General features: G+C 46.0%; 1 protein-coding gene across 3 annotated transcripts; it reads left to right on the top strand.

The window, feature by feature from the left end:
- Positions 1–489: 489 nt before the first annotated feature.
- Positions 490–23,908, top strand: LOC114805399 (transmembrane protein 170A). Of its 3 annotated transcripts, XR_003762878.1 has the most exons (4): positions 490–628; positions 15,485–15,655; positions 17,861–18,267; positions 23,280–23,908. XR_003762878.1 is itself a non-coding variant. In XM_007663718.2 (3 exons), exons 1-3 carry the CDS (start codon positions 490–492, stop codon positions 17,989–17,991), a joined length of 372 nt encoding a protein of 123 aa, XP_007661908.2. In that variant the 3' UTR covers positions 17,992–23,908. The 3 variants fall into 3 exon arrangements, 2 of the variants coding, with proteins under 2 accessions (XP_007661908.2, XP_028931324.1); XM_007663718.2 differs by having other exon boundaries at positions 15,485–15,586; positions 17,861–23,908; XM_029075491.1 differs by having other exon boundaries at positions 17,861–23,908.
- The last annotated feature ends 1,205 nt before the right edge of the window (positions 23,909–25,113 follow it).

Genomic DNA, 25,113 nt, shown 5'->3' with positions numbered 1-25,113 from the left:
CTGTTGATGAACTGTCCATTCCAAGCGCTTAGTCCAGTGCTGTGCACCTAGTAAGCGCTCAATAAATACTCCAAGCGCTTAGTACAGTGCTCTGCACATAGTAAGCGCTCAATAAATACTATTGAATGAATGAATACTATTGAATGAATGAATGAAGGGCCGGTGGGAGGAGGTCAAGGGGCTGCAGTTCCCGCGTCATTCCCTAGGGGGCGCGGCGCTGCGTTGGGGCCCTGGCAGGTGCAGGCGAGGCGCGAACCGCCAGGGGGCGGGAGGGGTGGCTTACGTCACGGAGTGGGCGTGCCCAGGGTCGGCCCCGCCCCTGGCCTGTTCTGCGCGCCTGCCGATTGGCTGGAGGGGCCGTCGGTCAGGCGGGCGGCCGGCTGATTGGACGAGGCCAGCAGGACCGGCTCGGGGAGCTTTGCTCTCGTCGTCCTCCTCCTCCGTGCGGTGCATGGCGGCGGCGGCGGCGGCGGCGGCGGCGGGGGAGGGATGGAGGGCGAGGCCGGCGGCGGCGGCGGCGGCGGCAGCTCGGCCCGGCTCCTGCAGCAGATCCTGAGCCTGCAGCTGGTGCCCAGGGTGGGCAACGAGACCCTGTGCCCCAACATCACCGCCCTCTGCTCCTTCCCAGGTACCCACTGCGCCTGCGCGAGCATCCCCCCCCCCCCGACCGTTGGGGAAGGGGGCTGCCCCAGGACAGCATAGAATGGCACTTTATTAATAATAATAATAATAATGATGTTGGTATTTGTTAAGCGCTTACTATGTGCACTGTTCTAAGCGCTGGGGCAGATACAGGGTCCTCAGGTGGTCCCATGTGAGGCTCACAGATAATCCCCATTTTACAGATGAGGGAACTGAGGCCCAGAGAAGTGAAGTGACTTGCCCACCGTCGCCCAGCTGACAAGTGGCAGAGCCGGGAGTCGAACCCATGACCTCTGATTCCGAAGCCCACGCTCTTTCCACTGAGCCGTATTAAGCCCTTGCTATGGGCCAAGCACTCTGATAAGCGCTGGGGAAGATGCAAGGGAGTGAGGTTTTCCCACGTGGGGCTCCCAGTCTTCATCCCCATTTGACAGAGGGGATCACTGAGGCCCAGAGAAGTGACTTGCCCAGAGTCACCCCGCTGACAAGTGGTGGAGGCGAGATTAATTATAATAATGTGGGCATTTAAGCGCTTACTATGGGCTAAGCACTGTTCCAAGCACTGGGATAGATACGAGTTGATCAGGTTGTCCCACATGGGGTTCCCAGTCTTCATCCCCATTTGATAGAGGAGATCATCGAGGCCCAGAGAAGTGACTTGCCCAGAGTCACCCAGCTGACAAGTGGTGGAGGTGGGATTAATTATAATAATGTGGGCATTTAAGCCCTACTATGGGCTAAGCACTCTTCCGAGCGCTGGGATAGATAGGAGCTTATCAGGTTGTCCCACATGGGGCTCCCAGTCTTCATTCCCATTTGACAGAAGAGATCACTGAGGCCCAGAGAAGTGACTTGCCTAGTCACCCAGCTGACAAGTAGTGGAGGTGGGATTAATAATAATAATGTTGGTACTTAAGCACTTGCAATGGGCCAAGCACTCTTCTAAGCACTGGGGTAGATGCAAGGGAATGAGGTTTTCCCACGTGGGGCTCCCAGTCTTCATCCCCATTTGACAGAGGGGATCACTGAGGCCCAGAGAAGTGACTTGCCCAGCGTCACCCAGCTGACAAGTGGCGGGGGCGGGATTAATTATAATAATTGTGGCATTTAAGCACTTACTATGGGCTAAGCACTCTTCCGAGCGCTGGGGTAGATAGGAGCTTATCAGGTTGTCCCACGTGGGGCTGCCAGTCTTCATTCCCATTTGACAGAAGAGATCACTGAGGCCCAGAGAAGTGACTTGCCCAGAGTCACACAGCTGACAAGTGGCAGAGGAGGGATTAATAATAATAATAATAACAATAATGTTGGTATTTAAGCGCTTACTATGGGCGAAGCACTCTTCTAAGCACTGGGGTAGATACGAGCTTATCGGGTTGTCCAACGTGGGGGCTGCCAGTCTTCATCCCCATTTGACAGAGCAGATCATTAAGGCCCTAAGAAATGACTTGCCCAGAGTCACCCAGCTGACAAGTGGCGGAGGTGGGATTAATAATAATACTGTTGGAATTTAAGGGTTTACTTTGGGCCAAGCGCTGTTCCAAACGTTGGGGTAGTTGCAAGGGAATGAGGTTGTCCCACGTGGGGCTCCCAGGCTTCATCCCCATTTGACAGAGGAGATCATTGAGGCCCAGAGAAGTGACTTACCCAGGGTCAGCTGACAAGTGGCAGAGGTGGGATTAATAATAATAATAATGATGATGTTGGTATTAGTTAACCACTTATTATGGGCCAAGCACTGTTCTAAGCACTGGGGTAGATACAAGGGAATCAGGTTGACCCATGTGGGGCTCACAGTCTTCATCCCCATTTTACAGATGAGGTCACTGAGGCCCTGAGAAGTTAAGTGACTTGCCCAAGGTCACACAGCTGACAAGTGGTGGAATCGGGATTAGAACCCATGACCTCCGACTCCCAAGCCTGGCCTCTTCCCATGGAGCCATGCTGCTTCTCTGTATTTGATGTGTGTGAGAGAGAGACAGACCCTCACCCATCCCCTCCCCACCCATGGCCAGGCTGTGCTGGGGAAGAGCCCGGGCAGTCACACACCTTCTCAGTGCCTCAGTTTCCCCAGCTTTAAATATGGGATGCAGTACCTGTCCTCCCTCCTTCTTTGACCCTGAGTCTTATGTGGGATGATTGAACCCGAACTGATTACTGCCCCAGCACTTAGTACAGTGCTTGACACATAGTAATAGTAATGATGATGATGGTATTAAGCGCTTACTATGTGCCGAGCCCTGTTCTAAGCGCCGGGGTAGATACGAGGTGATCAGGTTGTCCCACGTGGGGCTCGCAGTTTTAATCCCCATTTTCCAGATGAGGTCACTGAGGCACAGAGAAGTTTAGGGACTTGCCCAGAGTCACCCAGCAGACAAGTGGCGGAGCCAGGATTAGAACCCACGTCCTCTGTTTCCCAAGTCCATACTCTTGCCATTAGGCCACGCTGCTTCTCTGTGCATAGCATAGTAAGTGCATAGCAACTATAATCATGATGATGGTAACAATAATAACAATTGATCCTTTTGCTTCTAGACAGCTTCTATATCAGGCACCTCTCCAATACTTTTCTTTTTAATGACATTTATTAAGCATTGACTATATGCTCGACACTGTACTAAGTGCTGGGGTAGACACAAGTCCTTGGCTCACCATCTTAATCCCCATTTTATAGATGAACTAACTGGGGCACAGAGAAGTTGAGTGACTTGCCCAAGGTCACGCAGCAGCGGGAACCTTGGGTGGACACAGGTTCCCCTCTTCTCCCCCTTCTCTTCAGTCATATTTACTGAGCGCTTCCTGGGTGCAGAGCACTGTACTAAGTGCTCGGAGGGGGACAGTATAGCCGAGTCGGTAGACACGCTCCCTGCCAACAAAGAGTTTACAGGCTAGAAGGGGAGACGGACATCAATAGAAATAAAGAGGTTACCGATCTGGATCTAGGGTGTTTCTTCCTCAGGAGCTTATTAAGCAGCGTGGCTCAGTGGAAAGAGCCCGGGCTTGGGAGTCAGAGGTCATGGGTTCGAATGCCGGCTCTGCCACTTGTCAGCTGTGTGACTGTGGGTAAGTTACTTCCCTTCTCTGGGCCTCAGTGACCTCATCTGTAAAATGGGGATTTAACTGTCAGCCTCCCGTGGGACCACCTGATTACCCTGTATCTACTCCAGCGCTTAGAACAGTGCTCTGCACATAGTAAGCGCCTAACAAATACCACCATTATTATTATTAGACCTGAAATGAGGAGGGATGTTATGCAGCCCAGCTGGTCACTTCCTCTGTTTCCCGTGTCTTCTTCTCGAATCCACACCTCCCCCAGTGCCCCCCAGTCCCCCCCAGTCCACCTCATTTCCTCTTTCGAGTCAGAGGCCTGCAGGGTACGTGAAGGTCAGTGGCAAGAGACCGCATTTAAGAAGTGGCATTTTGTGCCCAACTTCCTTCTTAATTCAAAGGAAGTGGAGGGTGAGTTTGGCTCCACTCTGATCTCTAGACTACAAGGCTGCATTTTGGTTCATTTTCGTGGCAGCTTTATTGTTTCCTTTTTGAAAGAAATTCCTCTAGTGCTATTTCTCCTGGCAGTGAACTGCAGCATCAGTCAAGGAAAAGGCCATTCGTTGTCTGTCCGGTCCTTTCCAACATAGGAGCGGTTTCTGCCCACACAAACTGCGTTTGCGATTGTGACTTGCTTTTTTGCCCTACTGCAAGTGTGTGTAGTCTCTGGACCGCTGATAAAAACATTTACGCGTAAACAGGAAGCAGAATGGCCAAGTGGAAAGAGCACGGGTCTGGGAGCCAGAGGATCTGGGTTCTAATCCGGACTCTGCCGCTTTCCTTGCTGTTGATTTCGGGCAAGTCATCTAATTTATCTGTGTCTCAGTTTTCTCAGTGATAAAATGGGGATTAAATACTAGTTCTCCCTCCTACTTAGACTTTGAGCCCCATGTGGGACATGGACTGTTTGACCCGATTAACCTGTATCAACTCCCACGCTTAGAACAGTGATTGACACATAGTAAACCTTTAACAAATATTAAAAAAAATTCTCTCTTAGGACACCGTGACTTTAATACGCTCTAACTAGGCATTTCTAATTCAGACCTACCCCAAGTATTGTTATTCTTTACTTAATCAGTGGTATTTATTGAGCATTTACTATGTGCAGAGCACTGAACTGAGCACTTGAGAGAGAACTTCAGTTCACAGGTAGCCTTACTGGAGTTGCTTCTCTTCTCTTTTGGTATTTTGTGGGCAGTGGATTGAAAAGCACTCTTCACTTGTCCTCAGTAGGAAGGAAATAAACCTTCTCTTACTCAATTCAACTGAGTTGGCAGACACATTCCCTACTTATGATGCACCTCTTGCCCAGCAGGATTCACGAATCAGTCAATCGTATTTATCGAGAGCTTACTGAGTGCAGAGCTCTGTACTCAGTGCTTGGGGGAGTACGGAATAACGGCATTGGTTGGCATGTTACTTCCCCACAGCAAGCTTACAAGCCTAGAAGGGTTGACAGACATTAATATAAGCAGAGAAATGACAGATAGTTACTCAAGTGCCGCACGTGAATGACTGGTGAAATGGCACTGAAGGAATAATAACTATATTTGGAGGAGATGCCAATGTGGTTATCTTGCAATGAAGCCTGAACCAGAATATTGTGTGACCGTCTGGCTGCTCAAATTGATTTCAAAGGTGACAGTTGACTGAAAAAACATAAAATCAGCAAAGTAGAGGTTCCCTTCCAAAAGAGAATAATTAAGCAAATCTGGCTCAGGAACTCAAGCTCTCCCAACCTCTGGCTAATCCGGGTGCCAGGCTTTTTTGAGCAGGCTGGTTCAGTAGGTGGTTTGGGGAAAAACTTCTTTTGAGGTCCTTGTAACTCAGGCTGTTATAATTCTTTAAGGGGCAACCGAGTGTCCAATGGTAAGCTGTTATTTGCAAGTTGCAGCACATTAAAAGGTGGAAGCTCTAGACTGCAAGCTCCTTGGGAGCAAGGAACGTTTCTACCAACTCTGTACTCTCTCAAGCGCTTAGTACAATGCTCTGATCACAGTAAGTCTTCAACAAATTAGTTGATGGAATTAGAAGGTTAATTAGTAGATTAGTCCATTGATTAGTTGATGGAAGCACTTGTGGGTGCAAGAGATTCTTTTGTGTGTGTTTTGCAAGACCTGATTTTAGGAAACAGTTATAACTTTGAGCCAGCCACTCTAAATCAGTAACCCCTGTGACAGACCTAGTCAGACCTATAAGTTTAATTTGGGCTGAGGCTCCAAACCGTAGTCAAATTGGCTTACAATTATTTATTACCCTAAACTGGAACTATTTTCCATTTGGGCTCCACAGAAAGATTCATGGTATTTTAAGTTCATTACTATGGAAAAATCATTGTGTGAACTATTCTGAGGTTTGTTACAACCGGTAAGCAGTGAATTGATTTTCCCCAAATTGGAAGGTTTCTTAATGGAAATTTTATTGGCCAAATTAAAAAGCCGTACCTAAGCCTGACTTTCCTGCACAGTCTCATGGTTGTTTAATTATTTAAATTGCATTAACTTCAAGTTTCAACAAGCGATTTAACTAGAGAAGCATGGGGATGCATTCTTTTGGGTAATATGTGCAAGATTTTTAAACAGATTGGAAGTATTTTGAGTCAGGGAAAATAGAAGTACTTTACAACAATCAATACATATAGATGCCAAATGAAGATGCAGGAGATTAAAGGCAAAAATATTTGATTTTCTAATGGTTTCAGATTAGAGTTTCTCTGTGCTATAATAGTTCTATAAAAAATCCTACCGATTTTAAAAAAAGGCTGTACATAGCCTTATACTACCAAATGGTATTTTGAAGTAAAAAACATGTTCTTTAGTGAAAACTGATCGGTTTCCTTATGAGTTAGTGAATCCATTGCTTAAGGCTCCTTGTGGACAGGAAATGCGTCTGCTAACTCTGTATTGTTTCTCCCAAGGGCTTCCACTCAGTAAATACCACTGATTGATTGATTAAGCTACTTTTGCTTGAAAAATGCCTGTCAGTTAAAAAAAAAAAGTTGAATCGATTGATCAGTGGTATTTATTACAGAGCACCGTATTAAGCCCTAGGGGGGAATACACCAGTACCAAAAGGTGCTTCACTTTCCATGTAAAAGCTTCCCATTTATTTGTGAGATTTTGTATCAGCTGATCTTAAAATGAAAAGAACAGAGTCATCTCTACATGGAGGAAAGATACGTTTTTCCTCCAGTTTTCTAATGCTGTTCGTATTGATTATGACTCCAGAACTGCAGCGTACCCTTAATGGGGATCTTAAAACTCCACTGGTTCTCACTGTGGTATTTAAACTATTCCTTTCTGCCGGAAAATTGTCTATAACAGCCTTAGGCCACCGGTCCTCAAATGTATTTTATTTAAAGAAGTTACTGGATCTGTGTTTCTGGAAAAATCCTAATATTCTGGAAGATCAATCAATTGTATTTATTGAGCGCCTACTGTCAGAGAACACAATAGAAGAGGCATGATCCCTGCCCTCTTGAATTTTACAGTCTAGCAGTGGAACAGATACTGAAATAAATTATAGATGGGAGGGAGGAGAAGACGATCTGTTTAAAAGTTAGTACATAAGTCCTAGGGGAAGATATTAGGACAAGGAAGATACATAAATTCTACCGGAGATGGTGGAAGTGAACCAGAAGTGCTCAAGTGGCAGTTGAGGGAAGATGTAATCTGGGAAGATTAGAAAAAGAAGTGAGGAGATCTTCATGAGAAGTGAAAAATGTTAACTGATCTCATTCTGGGGTAGGATCATTGATTTCTAAAAATTACCAGCGAATTTTTTCTCAGTTCATTAGGCTTACAACCTGTCTCCCCTGTGGCTTAAAGTGTTCCCCTGAACTACTCGCATTTGTCGCATGTTACGTGGATTACAGCCCTCAGTGACGTTTGTATCCTCTCAGTACAAATGAGGGGAATACAGATGAAATAGAGTCCTCCTCCACCTCAGCCACCAGAACATAGATGGAGCAGAATTTGGGACCTTTCCTGCCACCAAGGCTCTGGGCAGTGGAGGCCTTCCTGAGCCATGGGCAACCTCTCCCCCCTCCCTCTTTATTCCCCCTTTCCTCTCCCCCCTTTCCCCCCCCTTTCCTCTCCCCCCTTTTCTCTCCCCTCCTTTCTCTCCCCCCTTTCTCTCCCCCCCTCCCTCCTTTTCTCTTCCCCTTCTCTCCCCCCTTCTCTCCCCCCTTCTCTCCCCCTTCTCTCCCCCTTCTCTCCCCCCTTCTCTCCCCCCTTCTCTCCCCCCTTCTCTCCCCCTTCTCTCCCCCCTTCTCTCCCCCCTTCCCTCCCCCTTCCCTCCCCCTTCTCTCCCCCCCTTTCTCTCCCCCCCTTCTCTCCCCCCTTTCTCTCCCCCCTTTCTCTCCCCCCTTCTCTCCCCCCTTCTCTCCCCCCCTTCTCTCCCCCCCTTCTCTCCCCCCTTCTCTCCCCCCTTTCTCTCCCCCCCTTTCTCTCCCCCCCTTTCTCTCCCCCCCTTTCTCTCCCCTTTCTCTCCCCCCTTTCTCTCCCCCCTTTCTCTCCCCCTTTCTCTCCCCCCTTTCTCTCCCCCTTTCTCTCCCCCCTTTCTCTCCCCCCTTTCTCTCCCCCCCTTTCTCTCCCCCCCTTTCTCTCCCCCCCTTTCTCTCCCCCCCTTTCTCTCCCCCCCTTTCTCTCCCCCCTTTCTCTCCCCCCTTTCTCTCCCCCTTTTCTCTCCCCCCTTTTCTCTCCCCCTTTTCTCTCCCCCTTTTCTCTCCCCCTTTTCTCTCCCCCCTTTTCTCTCCTCCCCCCACCTTCCTCTCCTCCCCCCCACCTTCCTCTCCCCCCCACCACCTTCCTCTCCTCCCCACCACCTTCCTCTCCCCCCTTTCTCTCTCTCCCCCGCTCCTTTCTTCCCTCTCCCTCTTCTTTTCTGATACTGCAGGACTGAAGACCAGGATCAGGCAGGAGCCCCACGGGTCCTTAGAGTGTTGGGAAGATCGCAGGTTTTGAAACTGAGGCAAATGCAGACTTGGAGCCGTGAGGAGATGGAGGAGAAGACTTCCCCTCCGCTCTTTAACTCATCTCCGTCCCTCCCCACCACCAGCAGTCAAACGCTCCAGTTGGTTTTTCCATAAGGCCCGTTTTGACTACGGGCTTTAGAAAGAACACCACTGTGGAATTAGGAAGCATTCTTCCATCAGCACTTGTCTGTAAGGGCAGTAGCGTGTGGTGCGATAGGAGAAGAAATTCATTCAGTCGTATTTATTGAGCTCTTACTGTGTGCAGAGCACTGTACTAAGCGCTTGAAAGTACAATTCAGTAACAAATAGGGATGATGGTGTGTGCAAAGTGTTGGCCGCAGGCAAGGTTCTTCAGGAATGGGTTTCCTGCATTATCGGACAACTGACTATTTTTACTGCTGTTATTGATTTGCTTGTTTTAGCCTGTCTTTTTTTTTTCTTCACTTTATGTGTCTGTGCTTCTCCGACTAACACAGTGTACCCCTTGTGAGACAGGGATCATGCCTAAATCAATAGCCGTGTATTTTTCCCAGCAGGTAGACCACAAACGCTTAAGAAATGTTATAATAACTTGGTAAATCTATATTGCAAGGTAGGTAACTGTAATTTTTGTACTTTCCAATGAATGGAGCCCAGAAGCTCATTTTTTTAAAATAAAGAGGATTCATACATCCTGATTTGGCTAGGGCATTTATGGGCTCTTACATAACTTGCTCAGGGAAATGACCCTTTCAGGTTTTTTTGGCTTTTTCTACCCAGACTGTAGGAATGAGGGCTGGGAGAAAGAGCATACTCCTTTACAAGGATTTCTTAGGGTTGAGGTCTAGATCTCTAAACAGGCTCAGTCTTTCAAAGGTCTCTGGGAAATGTCCCCAAGAAAGGCGATAGCTGGCCAGAACAAGAAGCAACATGGACTAGTTGCAAGAGTCCAACCCTGGAAGTTAGAGGACCTGGGTTCTAACCCTGGTTCTGCCAACTGCTTGCTGTGTTGCGTTGGGCCAGCCGCTTAACTTCTCTGTGCCTCAGTTACCTCAACTGTAAAATGGAGATTAAATACCTGTTCTCCCTCCTACTTAGCCATGAGCCCCGTGTGGGACAGGGACTGGGTCCAACCTAATTAACCTGTACCTACCCCAGCACTTAGAACCGGATTTGACACATAGTAAGCGCTTAACAAATATCCTAAAAAAAAACTAACAAGAAAACACTTGTGTTTTTCTCTTAAACTCCCGGTCCCATGAACCCTTGCATCGTTGAAACCTCTCATGGTGTGAATCCCAGTTTAGACTCACAAATCTGAAGTCAGGATCGTTATCGGGCACATTATGCCTAGGAGTTTGGAAAGAATCCTTCCACCGCGCCAAGGAGAGGCAGCCTCTGACCCATTTGACCAGGGCCAAGAAACTCTGTGTGCTGCAGCAGTGAGCGGGAGGCTACATCTCCCAGCCTTGCTTGGATGCAAGGGTTTTTGTTCCAAAGCTCTGCCCTGGCAGAGCTGGAAGCTCCTTTGCTCTTGAAATGTAGCGTTCTGTGTAATGCCGGGACGTGTGCACGCCTGCAACACTCAATGCCCAAGTCAAGGTCCATCTGTCATTTACAAGACAGATAAAGCTCATAAGGGGCAATAAAAGTTGAACTGTGCTCTTGCGCACCCCACTCTATTTGGAATCGATCAAATCTTTATTAGAGGATTTTGTCCATTTTGAGCCTTGCTCAATCGTATTTATCGAGCGCTTACTGTGTGCAGAGCACTGTACTAAGGGCTTGGGGGAGTACAGCACAACAGTAAAACAGGCATGCCCCCTGCCCACGACGAGCTTTGTATTTGAAAAGTGATGTTGAGAAACTGGGAAGACTCCTGAGAAGAACGGTTTCACCATCTCTGCAGGCTGGGTTGCACGGAGCTCTCCGCTCCTTCGTCCAATTTTTGGATGATGATGTAGAACAGAAATGTTTTGAGGTATTAGGAAAGGATAAAAGTTGAGTTTCCTATCCTGGAGAAGAGAAGGTGAGAAATTGATGCTCTGAACCATTTATTGAGAGTCTTTGGGTCACAGAGCCCACCACTGCATGTTTGGGAGAGTAGAATGGAGGTAAAAGGTCACAATTCCATCCCTCCAGGAGCTTAGCCTCTGATAAGGGAGAAAGACCCAAACTTATTTATCTAAGGGAGAGAGAGAGAATGGAAAGCTGAATCAATAAATACATTATAGGTGAAGCAGCGTGGCTCAGTGGAAAGAACACGGGCTTTGGAGTCAGAGGTCATGGGTTCAAATCCCAGCTCTGCCACTTGTCAGCTGTGTGACTTTGGGCAAGTCACTTAACTTCTCGGTGCCTCAGTTACTTCATCTGTAAAATGGGGATTAAGACTGTGAGCCCCACGTGGGACAACCTGATTCCCCTGTGTCTACCCCAGCGCTTAGAACAGTGCTCGGCACATAGTAAGCGCTTAACAAATACCAATATTATTATTATTATTTACTTATACTAGTGTCTGTCTCCCCCCTCTAGATTATAAAGTCTTGGGGGCAGGGAATATGCCTTCCAACTCTCTTGGATTATACTCTCCCTAGCGCTTAGTGCAGTGCTTGACTGATGGTCAAATACATGAATTGATGTTTACCAAAGTGCTCTGAGAGGTTTGGAACACCCAAGTGCTGAGATAGTGGAAGCTGGAGTAAAATAATAATGTTGGTATTTGTTAAGCGCTTACTATGTGCCGAGCACTGTTCTAAGCGCTGGGGTAGACACAGGGGAATCAGGTTGTCCCATGTGGGGCTCACAGTCTTAATCCCCATTTTACAGATGAGGTAACTGAGGCACAGAGAAGTTAAGTGACTTGCCCACAGTCACACAGCTGACAAGTGGCAGAGCTGGGATTTGAACTCATGACCTCTGACTCCAAAGCCCATGCTCTTTCCACTGAGCCACGCTGCTTCTCCACTGAGCCACGCTGCTTCTCCACTGAGCCAAGCTGCTTCTGCCACTCCTTGCTGCTGCTTATAAACTCGTGGAGAACTCCTCAGTTCGAAGCTGACGAGGCCGTCCGTGATACCATACCCACAGACTGTGAGTTCTTCTTAGAGAGACTGCCTTGCCCATTTTGTCCATGGAAATTCCATTTTTTTAATGGTATTTTCTAAGCGCTTAATAGGTGCAGAGTATGGTACTAAGCACTGGGGTAGATACAAGCTAATCAGGTTGGACACAGTCCATGTCCCACTTGGGGCTCACAGTCTTAATCCCCATTTTACAGATGAGGGAACTGAGGCAAAGAGAAGCGACTTGCCCAAGGTTACAGAGCAGACAAGTGGTGGATCCGGGATTAGAACCCAGATCCCTCTGCTTCTAGGCTCGTGCTGTATCCACTAGGCCACGCTTCTTTGTCTTTTGCGCCTTTTCTGGAGCCTTATGTTTGGATGAGCTCTGCTCCGACGTTTATTGCTGAGAGGGTGAAAAGGTTTGTGCAGCAGCGTGGGGAACTCAGTGCAAACTCTGACCACTCCACACTGTCTTTCCCCGGGTCTCACTGGGTTCGGTGTTGGGAGAGGCCTAGTCGGGAGAACGAGTGCAGACTGCGGCCATGGGACAGAATACCCGTAGTAATCCCAGTTCCATCTGGTTTCTCTCTACCTTTCAGTCTCTGGAAACTTGGATTCCAGTCTGGTTTGGATCTCAGGCTAAAGACTTGAAGGACATTTCATTTTTGAGAAACATTTCTTTACATCTCAAAGCCACCCATTTAGTCGAGCCCAGCTGGTTAGCTCAGTTCGCAGACGCATCCCAGCGTGGCTCAGTAGAAGGAGCCCGGGCTTGGGAGTCAGAGGGCTTGGGTTCTAATCCCCGCTCCTCCGCTTGTCAGCTCTGTGACTTTGGGCAAGTTATTTAACTTCTCTGTGCCTCAGTTATCTCCTCTGTAAAATGGGGATTGACTGTGGGCCCCACGTGGGACAACCTGATCACCTTGGATCCACCCCAGCGCTTAGAACGGTGCTTGGCACATAGTAAGCGCTTAACAAATGCCATCATTATTATTAATAACTAAAGGCAGGTGTAGATCAGGTATGAAGGGAATTAGCAGTGTGTTGCACAGGGCAAGCTTGGAAAGCAGATAGCATGGAACTGGGCTCTTCTCTGGCTGCCTTCTGTTGCTTATTGAGTTTACAAGGTCACAAGCCCATGACCTTGGCATTGTCCTCAGCTCATCGCTCTTGTTCCACCCACATACTCAATCCGACACCAAATTTTGTCGTTTCATTCTTCACAACATTACAAAAATCCACCCTTTTTTCACCATCCAAATTGCTACCATGCTGAACCAAGCACTTATCCTATCCCGCCTTGCCTATTGCATCTGTCACCTTGTTGACCTCCCAGCCCCCATCTTTCCCCTTTCCAATCCATACTTCACTCTGCTGCTCTAATCATCTATCAACCAAAAAGTTCAGTTCGTGTCTTCCCCACTCAAGAACCTCCAGTGGCTGCCCATCCATCTCCGCATCAAACAGAAACTCCTCACCATTGGCTTCAAAACAGTCAGTTTGCCTCTCTTACCTCACCTCACCGATCTCCTACTACAGCCCAGCCCACACACTCCGCTCCTCTAGCGCCAGTTCACTCACGGCCCCTATCTTCTCTGTCTTGCCGCTGACCCCTTTCCCACGTCCTCCCCCGGCCTAGAAATCCTTCCCCTTCCATATACGCCAGACCACCACTCTCTCCGCCTTCAAAGCATTACTAAGGTAACACCTCCTCCAAGAGGTCTTCCCCGACTGAGCCCTCTTTTCCCCAGCTTGCTCTCCATTCTGCGTCATCGATGCGCTTCAGTGTGACCTTTGATCATTTGATATTCACCCCACCCCATCTCCACAGCACTTATGTACATATCTTTAAATTATATATTATAAATTCCATATTTATTGATATTAATGTCTGTCTCACCCTCTAGATTGTAAACTCATTATGGGCAGGGCTCGTGTCTACTAATTCTGTTGTATTGTACTCTCCCAACCACTTAGTTCAGTGCTCTACCCATAGTAAGCGCTCAGGAAGTACAAATGATGATTGATTACAGAATCACTTGGCCTGGGAAGCTTTCACAGTATTTGACCTTGCATGAGATAGGAACTAAATTCTTAGGACTTTCTTTACCCTCCAGCATAATCTTTTTGGTTAATCCCACTGTGTTTTTAAAAATGGCTGCATTGTTCCTCCCGGCATCGATACCTTTCACGTGAACTACATGTGCTCTTGGTTCAAAGCGATGTTTCTCTGTGGAATTTCTGAGTCTTCCTGCCCAGGGACCTTTACAGCCTCTTTAATGATGACTAGAATGTGGTAGCAAGTCCCTCATGTCAAAAAAATCATCACCCTCCATCTCTGTTGTTTATAAAAATATGGTTTTTGGCAGTGTGAGAAACTGGATTGAAACAGAACTGGATATGAGTTTGATCTTCTAATTAGAAAAAGACGAATGTGGTCTGGTTAGAAACTGTGACTGGGAGTTTGAGCTCCTTTTTTTTTTTAAAGGTATTCGTTAAGCCCTTATTATGTGCCAGGCACTGTACTAAGCGCTGGGGTAGAAACAAGTCAATGAGGTTGGTTATGATCCCTGTCCCACATGGGGCGCACAGTCTTAATTCTCATTTTACAGACGATGTGACGGAGGCATGGAGAAGTTATGTCTTCCCCAGGGTCACACAGCAGACAAGTGGCAGAGCTGGAACTAGAACCCAGGTCCTCTGACTCCCAGGCCTGAGCTCTATCCGCTACTCCCTCTTGCTTCTCAGCTCCATGTTCTTATCCTCAGGATTCCCACTTACTGTAACTACTCTGTGTCTTTGGGCAAATGCTTTCTTCCTTTGCCTTAGTTTCTCCTCAATAATGCTTTTGATATTTGGTAATCACTAGGGGCCACGCACTGTACCATGGAATGTGTTTGTTACAAGATGAGAGCAGGCAGAGCCTCCATCTCTCAGTGTGGAAGGATAAGAGGAATTGGAAGGAGAAGAGGAATTGAATTCCCATTTACAGTTAAAGGAACCGAGGCCCGGGGAAGTTAAATGATTTACCCATGGTCATACAGCAGGCACTTGGCAGAGCCAGGATTAGAGCCCAGATGTCCTGACTCCCAAGCCAGTGCCCTTTCCATTAGGCCTGGCTGCTTCTCTAATAAAATGAAGTCCGGCACTAGACATTGTTATGTCAGGGAAAGCGTCTTCCAACTGTGGTGTATTGTACACATCCAAGCGCTTAGTGCAGTGCTTTGCACAGAGTAAGTGCTCAGTCATTGATGGACCGATTAGGCATGTATGTAATAAAGAATAGGCTGAAAAAGCAGCAGGTGCTTAAGGAAATCCAGGTACCCAGTCTGGGGCTTTTGAAGATACTTGAACAGAGGTTTGCAAAATGATTACAAGAGCGCCTGTTCCTATAAATACTATGCTTAAAGAAAATTAGGAAAACAGATTTGTGATTACTTCTGAATAAGCAGCAGAACGGGGGGAGGCGCCTCTTTGATGTTTTGAGGGGTCTGTAGTGACTGAAAGAGAGTTCCAGAAGTGGTGGTCGAGGCCTGTGCTGTGCGCTGTTTCTTAAGACAAGCGGCTGGAACCATTTCCTTCCTATCTGAGTCATGCCTTTAATTTTGTTTTTTAATGGAGAAGCTTTGAGTTTCAGGTTTTAAGAGAATATAAAAACGACTGTCCTGTCTTTAAATATACCTTCAAAAGTTTTGCGTGTGGAGAGATACAGTATCTAGGACTGGTTGTGATGGGAAACGCCGCGGTTCAGGATGGCTTTGTTTTTGCCTTGTAGAGATGTGGTATGGTGTGTTCCTGTGGGCACTGGTGTCTTCTCTGTCCTTCCACGTACCTGCTGGATTACTGGCCCTTTTCACCCTCAGACATCACAAATATGGTAGGTTCATGTCTGTAAGCATCCTGTTGATGGGCATCGTGGGACCAATTACTGCTGGAATCTTGACAAGTATGTTAGACATTAAAAATACTAGTTGAACCAGTTTGATTAACATGTCTAATGAAGTCCTTTCGAGGCCGTGTTAGCATTGTGTCGGCGTGGCTGTGCCTTAACCAAAGAGGGTAACCCCTTAACTTTAAAATTTTATTTTTTCTTTGCCAAGTGTTACACCCTCACTTGGATTCAGTATCATTTTCCCTGGACCAAGAGCCTTTTTCTAAAGGGCCTGGTCCTCCTTCTCATAAAGAAACTTCACTGGAAAGGGAAAAAAATGACCGCCGGTGTCTGCTCTATTTTTTTTTTCTAATTAGCTACCCTCTTGCCTTCTTTGTCAAATGTCATTGCAAAACCTTTGGTTAACTGCTCCTGTGAGCTGAGGTGAAATATGACGGAAGGAAATTTGGGGTAATAAAAATGATCACAAGAGCGCCTGTTCCCATAAATACCATCCTTAAAAAGAATTAGAAAAATGGATTTGTGATTACTTCTGAATAAGCAGCAGAACCCAGGGGGTGGCCTCTTTGATGTTTTGAGGGATCTGCAGTGACTAAAAGGAAGTTCCAGAGGTGATGATCGAGGCTTGTCCTTGTACTGGCTGATTTCTGGCCGACACAGGCTTTGGCTTGGAGGCAGAAATAACCCAGTTCTTGGTGGGTGTTGGGTCCGATTCTCCACCACGCCCTCACCTGAACTCGTGACCTGGGGTCTGCAACACACTATTTGGGGATCTTCTAGACACATGAATGCGGACAAGGAGTAGAATCTAAAGATGGTTTGGGCCTTGGTCGGCAACCAAGGTTGATTCGATTGCTTCTTGGCATGCTGAACAAATCAAGCAGGAAATTCTGCTCCCAGGACCCTCTCCTCAGAATTCCAGTGAGAAGGTTGAATAACTAAAGTCTGTCAATCAGTCAATCCTGCCAGTCTCACCTTTATAATATCGCCAAGATCCGCCCTTTCCTCTCCACCCAAACGGCTACCTTACTGCTACGGGCTCTCGTAATATCCCGGCTAGACTACTGTGTCAGCCTTCTCTCTGATCTCCCTTCCTCCTCTTTCTCCCCGCTCCAGTCTATTCTTCACTCTGCTGCCCAGCTCATCTTCCTTCAGAAACGCTCTGGGCATGTCACTCCCCTTCTTAAAAACCTCCAGTGGTTGCCTATCAACCTCCGCACAAAACAAAAACTTCTCACTCTAGGCTTCGAGGCTCTCCATCACCTTGCCCCCTCCTACCTCTCCTCCCTTCTCTCTTTCCACTGCCCACCCTGCACGCTCCGCTCCTCTGCCGCCCACCTCCTCACCGTCCCTCGGTCTCGCCCATCCTGCCGTCGACCCCCGGGCCACGTCCTCCCGCGGTTCTGGAACGCCCTCCCTCCTCACCTCCGCCAAACTAATTCTCTTCCCTCTTTAAAACCCTACTGAAAGCTCACCTCCTCCAAGAGGCCTTCCCAGCCTGAGCTCCCCTTTTCCCTCTGCTCCCTCTACCCCCCCTTCACCTCTCCGCAGCTAAACCCTCCTCTCCCCCCTTTCCCTCTGCTCCTCCCCCTCTCCCTTCCCCTCCCCTCAGCACTGTACTCGTCCGCTCAACTGTATATATCTTCATCACCCTATTTATTTTGTTAATGAGATGTACATCACCCTGATTCTATTTATTTGCTATTGTTTTAATGAGATGTTCTTCCCCTCGATTCTGTTTATTGCCATTGTTCTTGTCTGTCCGTCTCCCCCGATTAGACCGTAAGCCCGTCAAAGGGCAGGGACTGTCTCTATCTGTTACCGATTTGTACATTCCAAGCGCTTAGTACAGTACTCTGCACATAGTAAGCGCTCAATAAATACTATTGAATGAATGAACGAATGTTTATTGAGCCCTTATTGTGTGCAGAGCACTGTGCTAAGGGCTTGGAGAATACAACACAACAGTATAGCAAACACACTCCCTGCCCACAAAGAGCTTACAGTCTAGAGGGGAAGCTGACAGTCTAAGGAGGGTGGGATTCAAGAAACCCAACTAAGTAATTACATTTTGGCAATTCACATTGATCTCTTCGAAGAGAGTCTCAGTAGACCAAGCCGAGAGTGGGACAGAGCCCCCCTTTTTGGGACCAAGACGGTTCTTAATTTTCAAAACGGTTATTTCAGATCCTGCAGGTTCCTTAATTCATAACTTGTTTTGCTTCTCCCTCTCCACCCCCGCTTTGCATTTCTAAATAGGTGCAGCAATTGCTGGAGTTTACAGAGCTGCAGGGAAAGAAATGATCTCCTTGGAAGCCCTCACCCTTGGTGTTGGGCAGACATTTTGTGTCGTGCTGGTTTCCTTTTTACGGATTTTAGCAACTTTGTAGCGTTCCACTGGAGCATCGCGGCAAAAAGAGAAACTCACGAATAGGACTTCCGACTCACCGATGAAGCGAAAGTCCTGAATATAGTAATTTATTGAAAATTTTTCATGCGGAGACTTTTATGGAGGACTGACTTGGCAGTGTCTACCTGGGAAATTTCAACCAGTTGCTTCGATATGGGAGTGAAGGCCCAGTGTCCTCAAGTCAGGTCTTCAATTTGGAGAAGAATTGGACAGAAGATATTTTTGGAGCCCTCCAGATTTCATGAGGACAAAAGAGGTTGTACCGACTGTTCTCTTTGAAGATATTTCGATAATTTATGTGCTTGTCCAACTGTACTTTTACACAAACCCGCCCAGCCCCACATTGGGATTGTTCATCCCTCGGTACCGCCTTTCACCGGCTTCTACCGGATCATGCGATGTGGAATATTTCAGAGGAACTACAGTAAACCTGGGGCAGATTCAGAGCAGAGTATTCTTTGTGCTAAATCTCTTGAGTTGCTTAGGATGGGATTTAAAGCGTGCTCATTAGACCTTTTTATTTTGTTACATTTTTGTAACAGTGTGCCAAGGAGGTTTTTGATGGTGAGCGAAATACGGTAGATGCAAAAAAGTGCAAAAAAGTAGTCGAAAATAACTACTGAGCGGCGTGATGTTGAAAGACAGGGATTTTGACCTCTACGTAACATTTTGTAATGAACGTTTTGTAAGATGTGATCCTGCAGTTTTGTAGCACATTAAGCCTGCTAGCTGAAGCGCTCCCTGAACCCATCAAATGCACCGTCTCCTGCGCCCTTTGTCTCTTACTGCATCCATTTATGTTGTCGGTGGCTGTTAGTGACCAGAATTGAAAATCTGTTCTATTGGTGAACGTGTTTTCGCTGGGAAAGCCAGATGGATTGGTAAAATGGTAAAGCCTACTCTAGTGTAAGCTTACCTAGCTGGGTTTATATGCTGGTGGAAGATGATTGGTAAAAGTACAGACTTGAACAAATTAGTACATTTGGCCCATGGTCGTAAGGAGTCCGAATCTCCTAGGGTTGAACGTGGTTCACTGGCAGGAAGTTTGGTTCTTGAGGAGGAATATTAATTCCTTCCGGCCACAAGGACCTAATTGAATGCAGCGCTCCCCTCTGCAGTTCTCCATGTGGTCTCCCAGCAGGCTGAAAAAGTTAATGCCCCTCCCAAAGAGCCTAACTTTCTACTAGGATGTAGATGTTGGAACTAAGCAAATTGGACCTTAAATTATGTTTACATTTTTTGTTTAGTGGTGATTGTTACCAAGTTAAAATATCGTCTTACTGCTTCAGAAGTCTTTTGAATCCAAGGAAGTGCCTGAAGTTTCTCCTCCCCCTCCAAAACACCATCCTCTTTCTCCCATCTTGTCCCGCTCCTCTAACCGAAGCTTGAGATCTCTCTCAAACTCGTCCAAGAAAACATTAGGTTGAGGCCCAGAACCCAAAGACATTAGTTGACTAGCAAATACGGTCATTTAATCAGTAGACTCGAGAACCATCATCCTCAAAAGATTAAAGGTGAATTGTCTCTCCCTAAGAATGCAGTCAGTATTAGCTTTCTTGATGCGTTTCTGGAATTTTTGAGAGTGCTTGAAGGCAACTCCACCTAAGTCAATAAAACATTTGGTCTCAGAATGAAAGCTCTTACTCCAGGTATCTCTGAATACAAGTGTAGGTTTACATTCCTGATGAATCAACCCTGCATTAAGGAAAAGTTGCACCAGAGTATGCACGTCTTGATTAGTACTGTGCCTATACATATATATATGTAACTGCCTTTTCCAGCATCGCATTACATCCTATCCTTGTAGACACCTGCTGTCGGAAGCTTGTTTCCTAATTCAGTGATGGCGTTCTACCCACAACGCAGAACGAAAACCTGCTTTCTGGAAGAACCGAGTGGATTTTAAATTTGTTTCATTATTTCAGACTCATGTGGTCTGACTACCCATTTCGTGCGAAGATAATATTCACCTCTTACTTTCTTAACATAATTTTAGTAGTTCTCCTGTATGGGAAAATCACAAACTATTTCCATCGGGAATAAAAATAAAAATTAGCTAGAATTGTGCTCTGACTATCCACTCAGCATAAATGGAGGCAGGAAAACAACCCTTTCTCAAAAGGTGGTCTTTGTCCAAAGTTTGTGTCATGCCCTCTGCAAAGGGGAAAACTAAGTAGTGTTGTAATTGTTGTGCATTTCTCCCCAAAATTAAAATCTTGTTTTCTCTGTCAATGTTATCCCATGTGCAAAAGCTTGTAAATACCTGTCGTTGGAATAATTGTAATTGTTCCCTTTCCTTGAAGACATCTCAAGCCTTTTGCTAGGTTTAACCCGTAGAAAACTGGCAGGTTTTATTTCCAAATACAAGTCACTGCCCAAATATTAGGTGTTCAGGAACTTTTATCCTCATATTTTTTCCTTAATTTTTTCGATGTACTTCCCTGCAAGCACAGCAGTTGGGATTTGCCCGATAGAGAGTAGTTGCAGATCTTTGCATTTTAGATCAGTTCAGCATGTATGTTTAAACCAATTTTATGCACCGCTGATGAAATCTTGTCTCAGGCAACAGATGCTTTCTTTTTCCTCTGTGTGATCCTAAGGCCTCACAGTAGGTCCTTTCTTTGTATACTTAAGTTTAACTGAGCCAAAATGTTGTCTTTAAGAAAATCTCAAGACAGAGGGTGGGGTTACCGATCCCTAGAATGCAAGGGGTCCAGGTGTGGCTGGATTTCATTTGAGATTTTCTCTTTCATCTTGTCCCATTCAAGGATGCCTACTTTTAAGCCAAAAAAACACAAACCCTCAGGATTATTATTTTGCAGAGATGCCGCTTAACATTATTCTTGAGAATATTGTTGCCATCCAGGACTTCAGGGATCTACTTGTATCTTTTATTTGTATTCTCTGTTTAAGTCACTTTGTCAATACAGCTCTCTTCCTGACTTAATTTGATTTCTTGGGGGCTGTTTTTAAATCTGTTCTCTGTTTCTCCCCGATTTTTGTTTTTGTCTGTTACTGAGGCCTGCTGGGTTTCTATTTACCGAGCATTGGTTGCTAAGTAAGGAATTGCCAACAGTGGAAATTTGGAACCCAGTCTCAGAATCTTCTTTTCCCAGCCCTTCTTTATCCCCTGCCTCCTATACCCTTTCTCCTTTTTAAAGAGGGTATTTATAATATTTGTAATCTTACTCTACGTTTAATTTATCCCAATTAAAACCCAACCGGGTTTTCAGTTGGAATTTGCTGCAGCTCCCAACAGGCCAAGTAACCGTCAGCCCTTTTAATGAAGAATGGATGGGACAGAGTGATCCCGACTCAACTTAAATCAAAAACCTCAAGCATCTTCAATTAACTCTAGCGGGTCTACAGATTTTCCCCGGGTTTCAAAATGATGGGAACATATCTTTTGCACTCTCCAAAGCTTGCTCTGGTCACTTGTGAATGCGTCTAACGCCATTTTTCGGCTTTCCGCAACTTTTGTTCTTTCTTGGGGTGATCGCTCGTTGAAAAAAATCCTTAATTTGAATCTGTCACATTTTGGGAGGGAAAGAGCATAAGAAACCCTGGAGAAATATCAAACTAACATGCAGTAGGTGAGCTGACATTCCAGATCGACTTGTCTACCTTGGACATACTTTCTGGCAAAAGTATTACTTGTTGGGTGTATGTTCTTCATTCAGATTTTGTTGACATTTCGGCTCCACCAGTTTTTGCCAACTGTCATCTGACTAGGCAGTTGAATCCTTCGGTGAAGAGGGGGAATGCAGGGCTTTGTGGATTTTTGAAATTTATTTGTAGTTTTTGAGGTTGCTTCTCAGATCCCTGTTGTCCCCGAAGAGATGAATAAACTACCTCTGATAAACATTCTCTTCATCTTCTTGCCGGCAGCAAAATGTCTCGTTGCTATCGTGAACGATAAATCCTGCTACCCTCCGGCTTGGCCCCAGATCTCCAAGACCAAAGGATCTTTCTCCTTCCCAATAATGACCATTTAGACTTTTGAGTTTGCCCGGAGAAATGGGAATCTATTTTCCCTTCTGCTGAGCAACGAATATCCTCAGGACTCTTAGCCCCCCAGTGACTCAGGAATGAATGAATGTCGTAGACTTCTTTTCCTTGAAGCCCACTGGACTGTGTGAATGTAAAATTAGATTTGAAGATGGAGGACCTCGCTACCTAGTCTCCTCCTCGTCTTTTCTCTCTTAAAAATTAAAAAAAAAAAGATTTCCAAAAGGATAATAGAGATGGCTTGAAAGGGACGCTACAAAAACAGCGGCTAACCTAGAGTGTGTGCCCGCAGGATCATATGCAAGGTTTGAGACTTTTCTTTTAAAAATACCCATAAATTGAGCTCAGGGGATAGTTATGTTAAAAAGTCGAAACTTTAGTGTGAGAAGATATCATTTAATTTATCTGTAGAGTGGGATGTAATTTTGATCCTACTCTTCTGGAGTTATTTATGCTGCCCATGGAGAGAGTCTCTGAAGTGTCCTTTGGAAAAGATTAAATTCATCTCCTTATTGAACGGCCCCGTTTGTCGTTAGCGTCGATACTAACGCCTTTTCTTCCTCCGATCCCCACTATTTACTGATCCTTAATGGTTGTGATCGATGTTAAAAAGTTTAGCTTTTCTGTTTGAGCCAGAGCATATAAATAAAATTAAGGGGCATCTCGGTTTCCATCTGCTTATTATTTTATCTCTGTGGATACCTGCTCATGTTTTTTGTTGTTTATTTTTTCCAGTTTACAGAATAATATATTCCTTTACGTTCTTGGACGTTGCCTTATGCAGGATATTATGTGGTCAGGCCTCGTATGTGACACTCTGAATGATTTACTTTAATGTACATAGATCCTATGTGAAATAGAAATTGTGTTGCTTGAATGAAGTCTTCAGGGAACGATTATTTATGTAAAGATGAACAATCAAACTCTGCACTTGCCTGTCTCAGCTTCGTATACGATTTAAAGTCACTGGGGAGGGGTGGGAGTGGGAATTCAGTCAGGAGGTGTAGTTCTTGCCGTTTTGTGTCAGGCGCTCTCGTATGTGTAGTTTTTAGAAAAGGTGACATTCTCAAACTACAAAGACGTCCTAAAAACTTTATGGGCAGATGTATTCTCCTCCCCCAAATCCCTCCCACGTAATGGAAGGTTCACTTTTAAAACCATTTTTGTGCCTCCACTTTCCATTTCCCTGTTCTCCCCCACCGTCAACCCCCTCAGCTGACTTCTTTCTTTTTCCACTTTTTTGGTTATGAGAATCATTAGGGGGGAAAAGATATTCTTCGTGAAAATGCGTGAATGGAGTCGGTGAAATGAAACGGATTTAACCGTCCCGACGTCGAAGGAGAAGATGGCGGGAACAGAAGCCCCGTTGAATCCCGTCAGCACTGCCTCTCACCGTCTAGCTCGTGCTTACTTCTTAGTAACAGAAACACGACCTCTTATGAATTGTTGAAGCCGGTGAAGTCACGTTCTTGCAGAACATTGCTTCCTACTCCGTCCCGGTTTTCCAGAAAAATCATCCATCAGTCAGTCCAGTAAGCTCTCCGGGGCTGTGCATTCCACTCTGCTGAACTTCGCTGACAGCCCTGGTTGGAATTGTTCTCGCATTGTAAAGCGTCACCCAAAACCAAGGAACCGTGGCTTAGAATGTAAAGCACAGGTGCCCGAGCATCCCGTACAAGCTTTTTTCTTCTTCTTTTTCCATTTGTTGAGCACACTCTGCTGGTTGGGACTCAAACCAGCTTAACTTTTGTATTAGATTGTTTCACTAACTGCTAGAGATGATACGATCAAATCTTTGTATGATAGAAAATGAATACTTTACATTTTATTTTTCTACTGACATTTCTAATTCTGGTGTCTATGTTTATCAATAAAAAAAATTAACAGTCGCTGGAAACTGGACCCTCATTACTTTTTAACCTTAGCGTGATTGTTCGTCTATCCGTGATGCAGATAGCGTGGAAGGAGCACGGGTTTAGGAGTCAGAGGTCGTGGGTTCTAATCCCAGCTCCGCCACCTGTCAGCTGTGTGACTTGGGGCAAGGCACTTCACTTCTCGGTGCTTCAGTTCCCTCTTATGTAAAACGGGGATGAAGACCATGTGGGGGCGAGCCCCACGTGGGACAACCTGATGACCCTGTTTCTCCCCCTGTGCTTAGAACAGTGCTCGGCACATAGTAAGCGCTTAACAAATACTAACATTATTATTATTAGTATTAGAGAATTATTTTTGAGGCTTTTGCACTTGATATGAAAGTGTCAAGTCTGTTTTGTTCACAAGCATTAGGTAAGCTTATATTTTTGTTTTCCTCGCATCTGTGTTACATTTACAGTGTTTGTACCACTCAGTAAAATCCTTGCCTTCAGTGTCCAAAGATTGACTATAAAAATGTTCACTTAACTCTGTAAAGCAACGTGACATTAATCCCACCGCCCGTGTTACCCTGAGCTGCTGCTGTTTAAAGAATTTCCTTAAACCCAACCAGGGAATCCCCTCTCAAAGATGTTCAGTTCCCACTTGTTTTGATTCATTTATTCCTAACTAGAAGTAGGTATTTTGCAAAATTTACCTGGGAGGGGCCTGTTTTCCAGTTTATGTGAGCAGAGGGCTTGGAGTTGGATCTGAGGAACAGCAGCCAGCCCCTGCCCCGCGGGGTCAATCCGCCATCTGTCCCCGGGGCCCGGCCTCTGATCGCCGGACTAGCTTCTCTGACTTCTGCTTCCGAGCCCCGTCGATTTTTAAGTTGGAGCGGAAATGAAGCCAGTCTGAGCGGGACAGTGGCCGGGGCTCATCTGCTCAACTGTATATATTTTCATTACCCTATTTATTTTGTTAATGAAATGTACATCGCCTTGATTCTATTTAGTTGCCATTGTTTTTACGAGATGTTCTTCCCCTTGACTCTATTTCTTGCCATTGTTCTCGTCTGCCCGTCTCCCCCAATTAGACTGTAAGCCCGTCAAACGGCAGGGACCGTCTCTATCTGTTGCCGACTTGTTCATTCCAAGCGCTTAGTACAGTGTTCTGCCCACAGTAAGCGCTCAATAAATACTATTGAATGAATGAATGAAAGAGGGAGCTGCTGGGCCTAAAC

The sequence above is a fragment of the Ornithorhynchus anatinus genome, chromosome 11, assembly GCF_004115215.2.
Source record: "Ornithorhynchus anatinus isolate Pmale09 chromosome 11, mOrnAna1.pri.v4, whole genome shotgun sequence".
Classification (NCBI taxonomy): Eukaryota; Metazoa; Chordata; class Mammalia; order Monotremata; family Ornithorhynchidae; genus Ornithorhynchus; species Ornithorhynchus anatinus.
This window is presented reverse-complemented; position numbering and strand designations above follow the sequence as displayed.

Excerpts from the sequence above, each read along its gene's own strand:
- LOC114805399 (XM_029075491.1), top strand. The coding sequence starts at position 490 with ATGGAGGGCGAGGCCGGCGGCGGCGGCGGCGGCGGCAGCTCGGCCCGG. Across the intron at positions 629-15,484 it reads CGCCCTCTGCTCCTTCCCAG|AGATGTGGTATGGTGTGTTC; the intron begins GTACCCACTGCG and ends TTTGCCTTGTAG. Across the intron at positions 15,656-17,860 it reads TACTGCTGGAATCTTGACAA|GTGCAGCAATTGCTGGAGTT; the intron begins GTATGTTAGACA and ends ATTTCTAAATAG.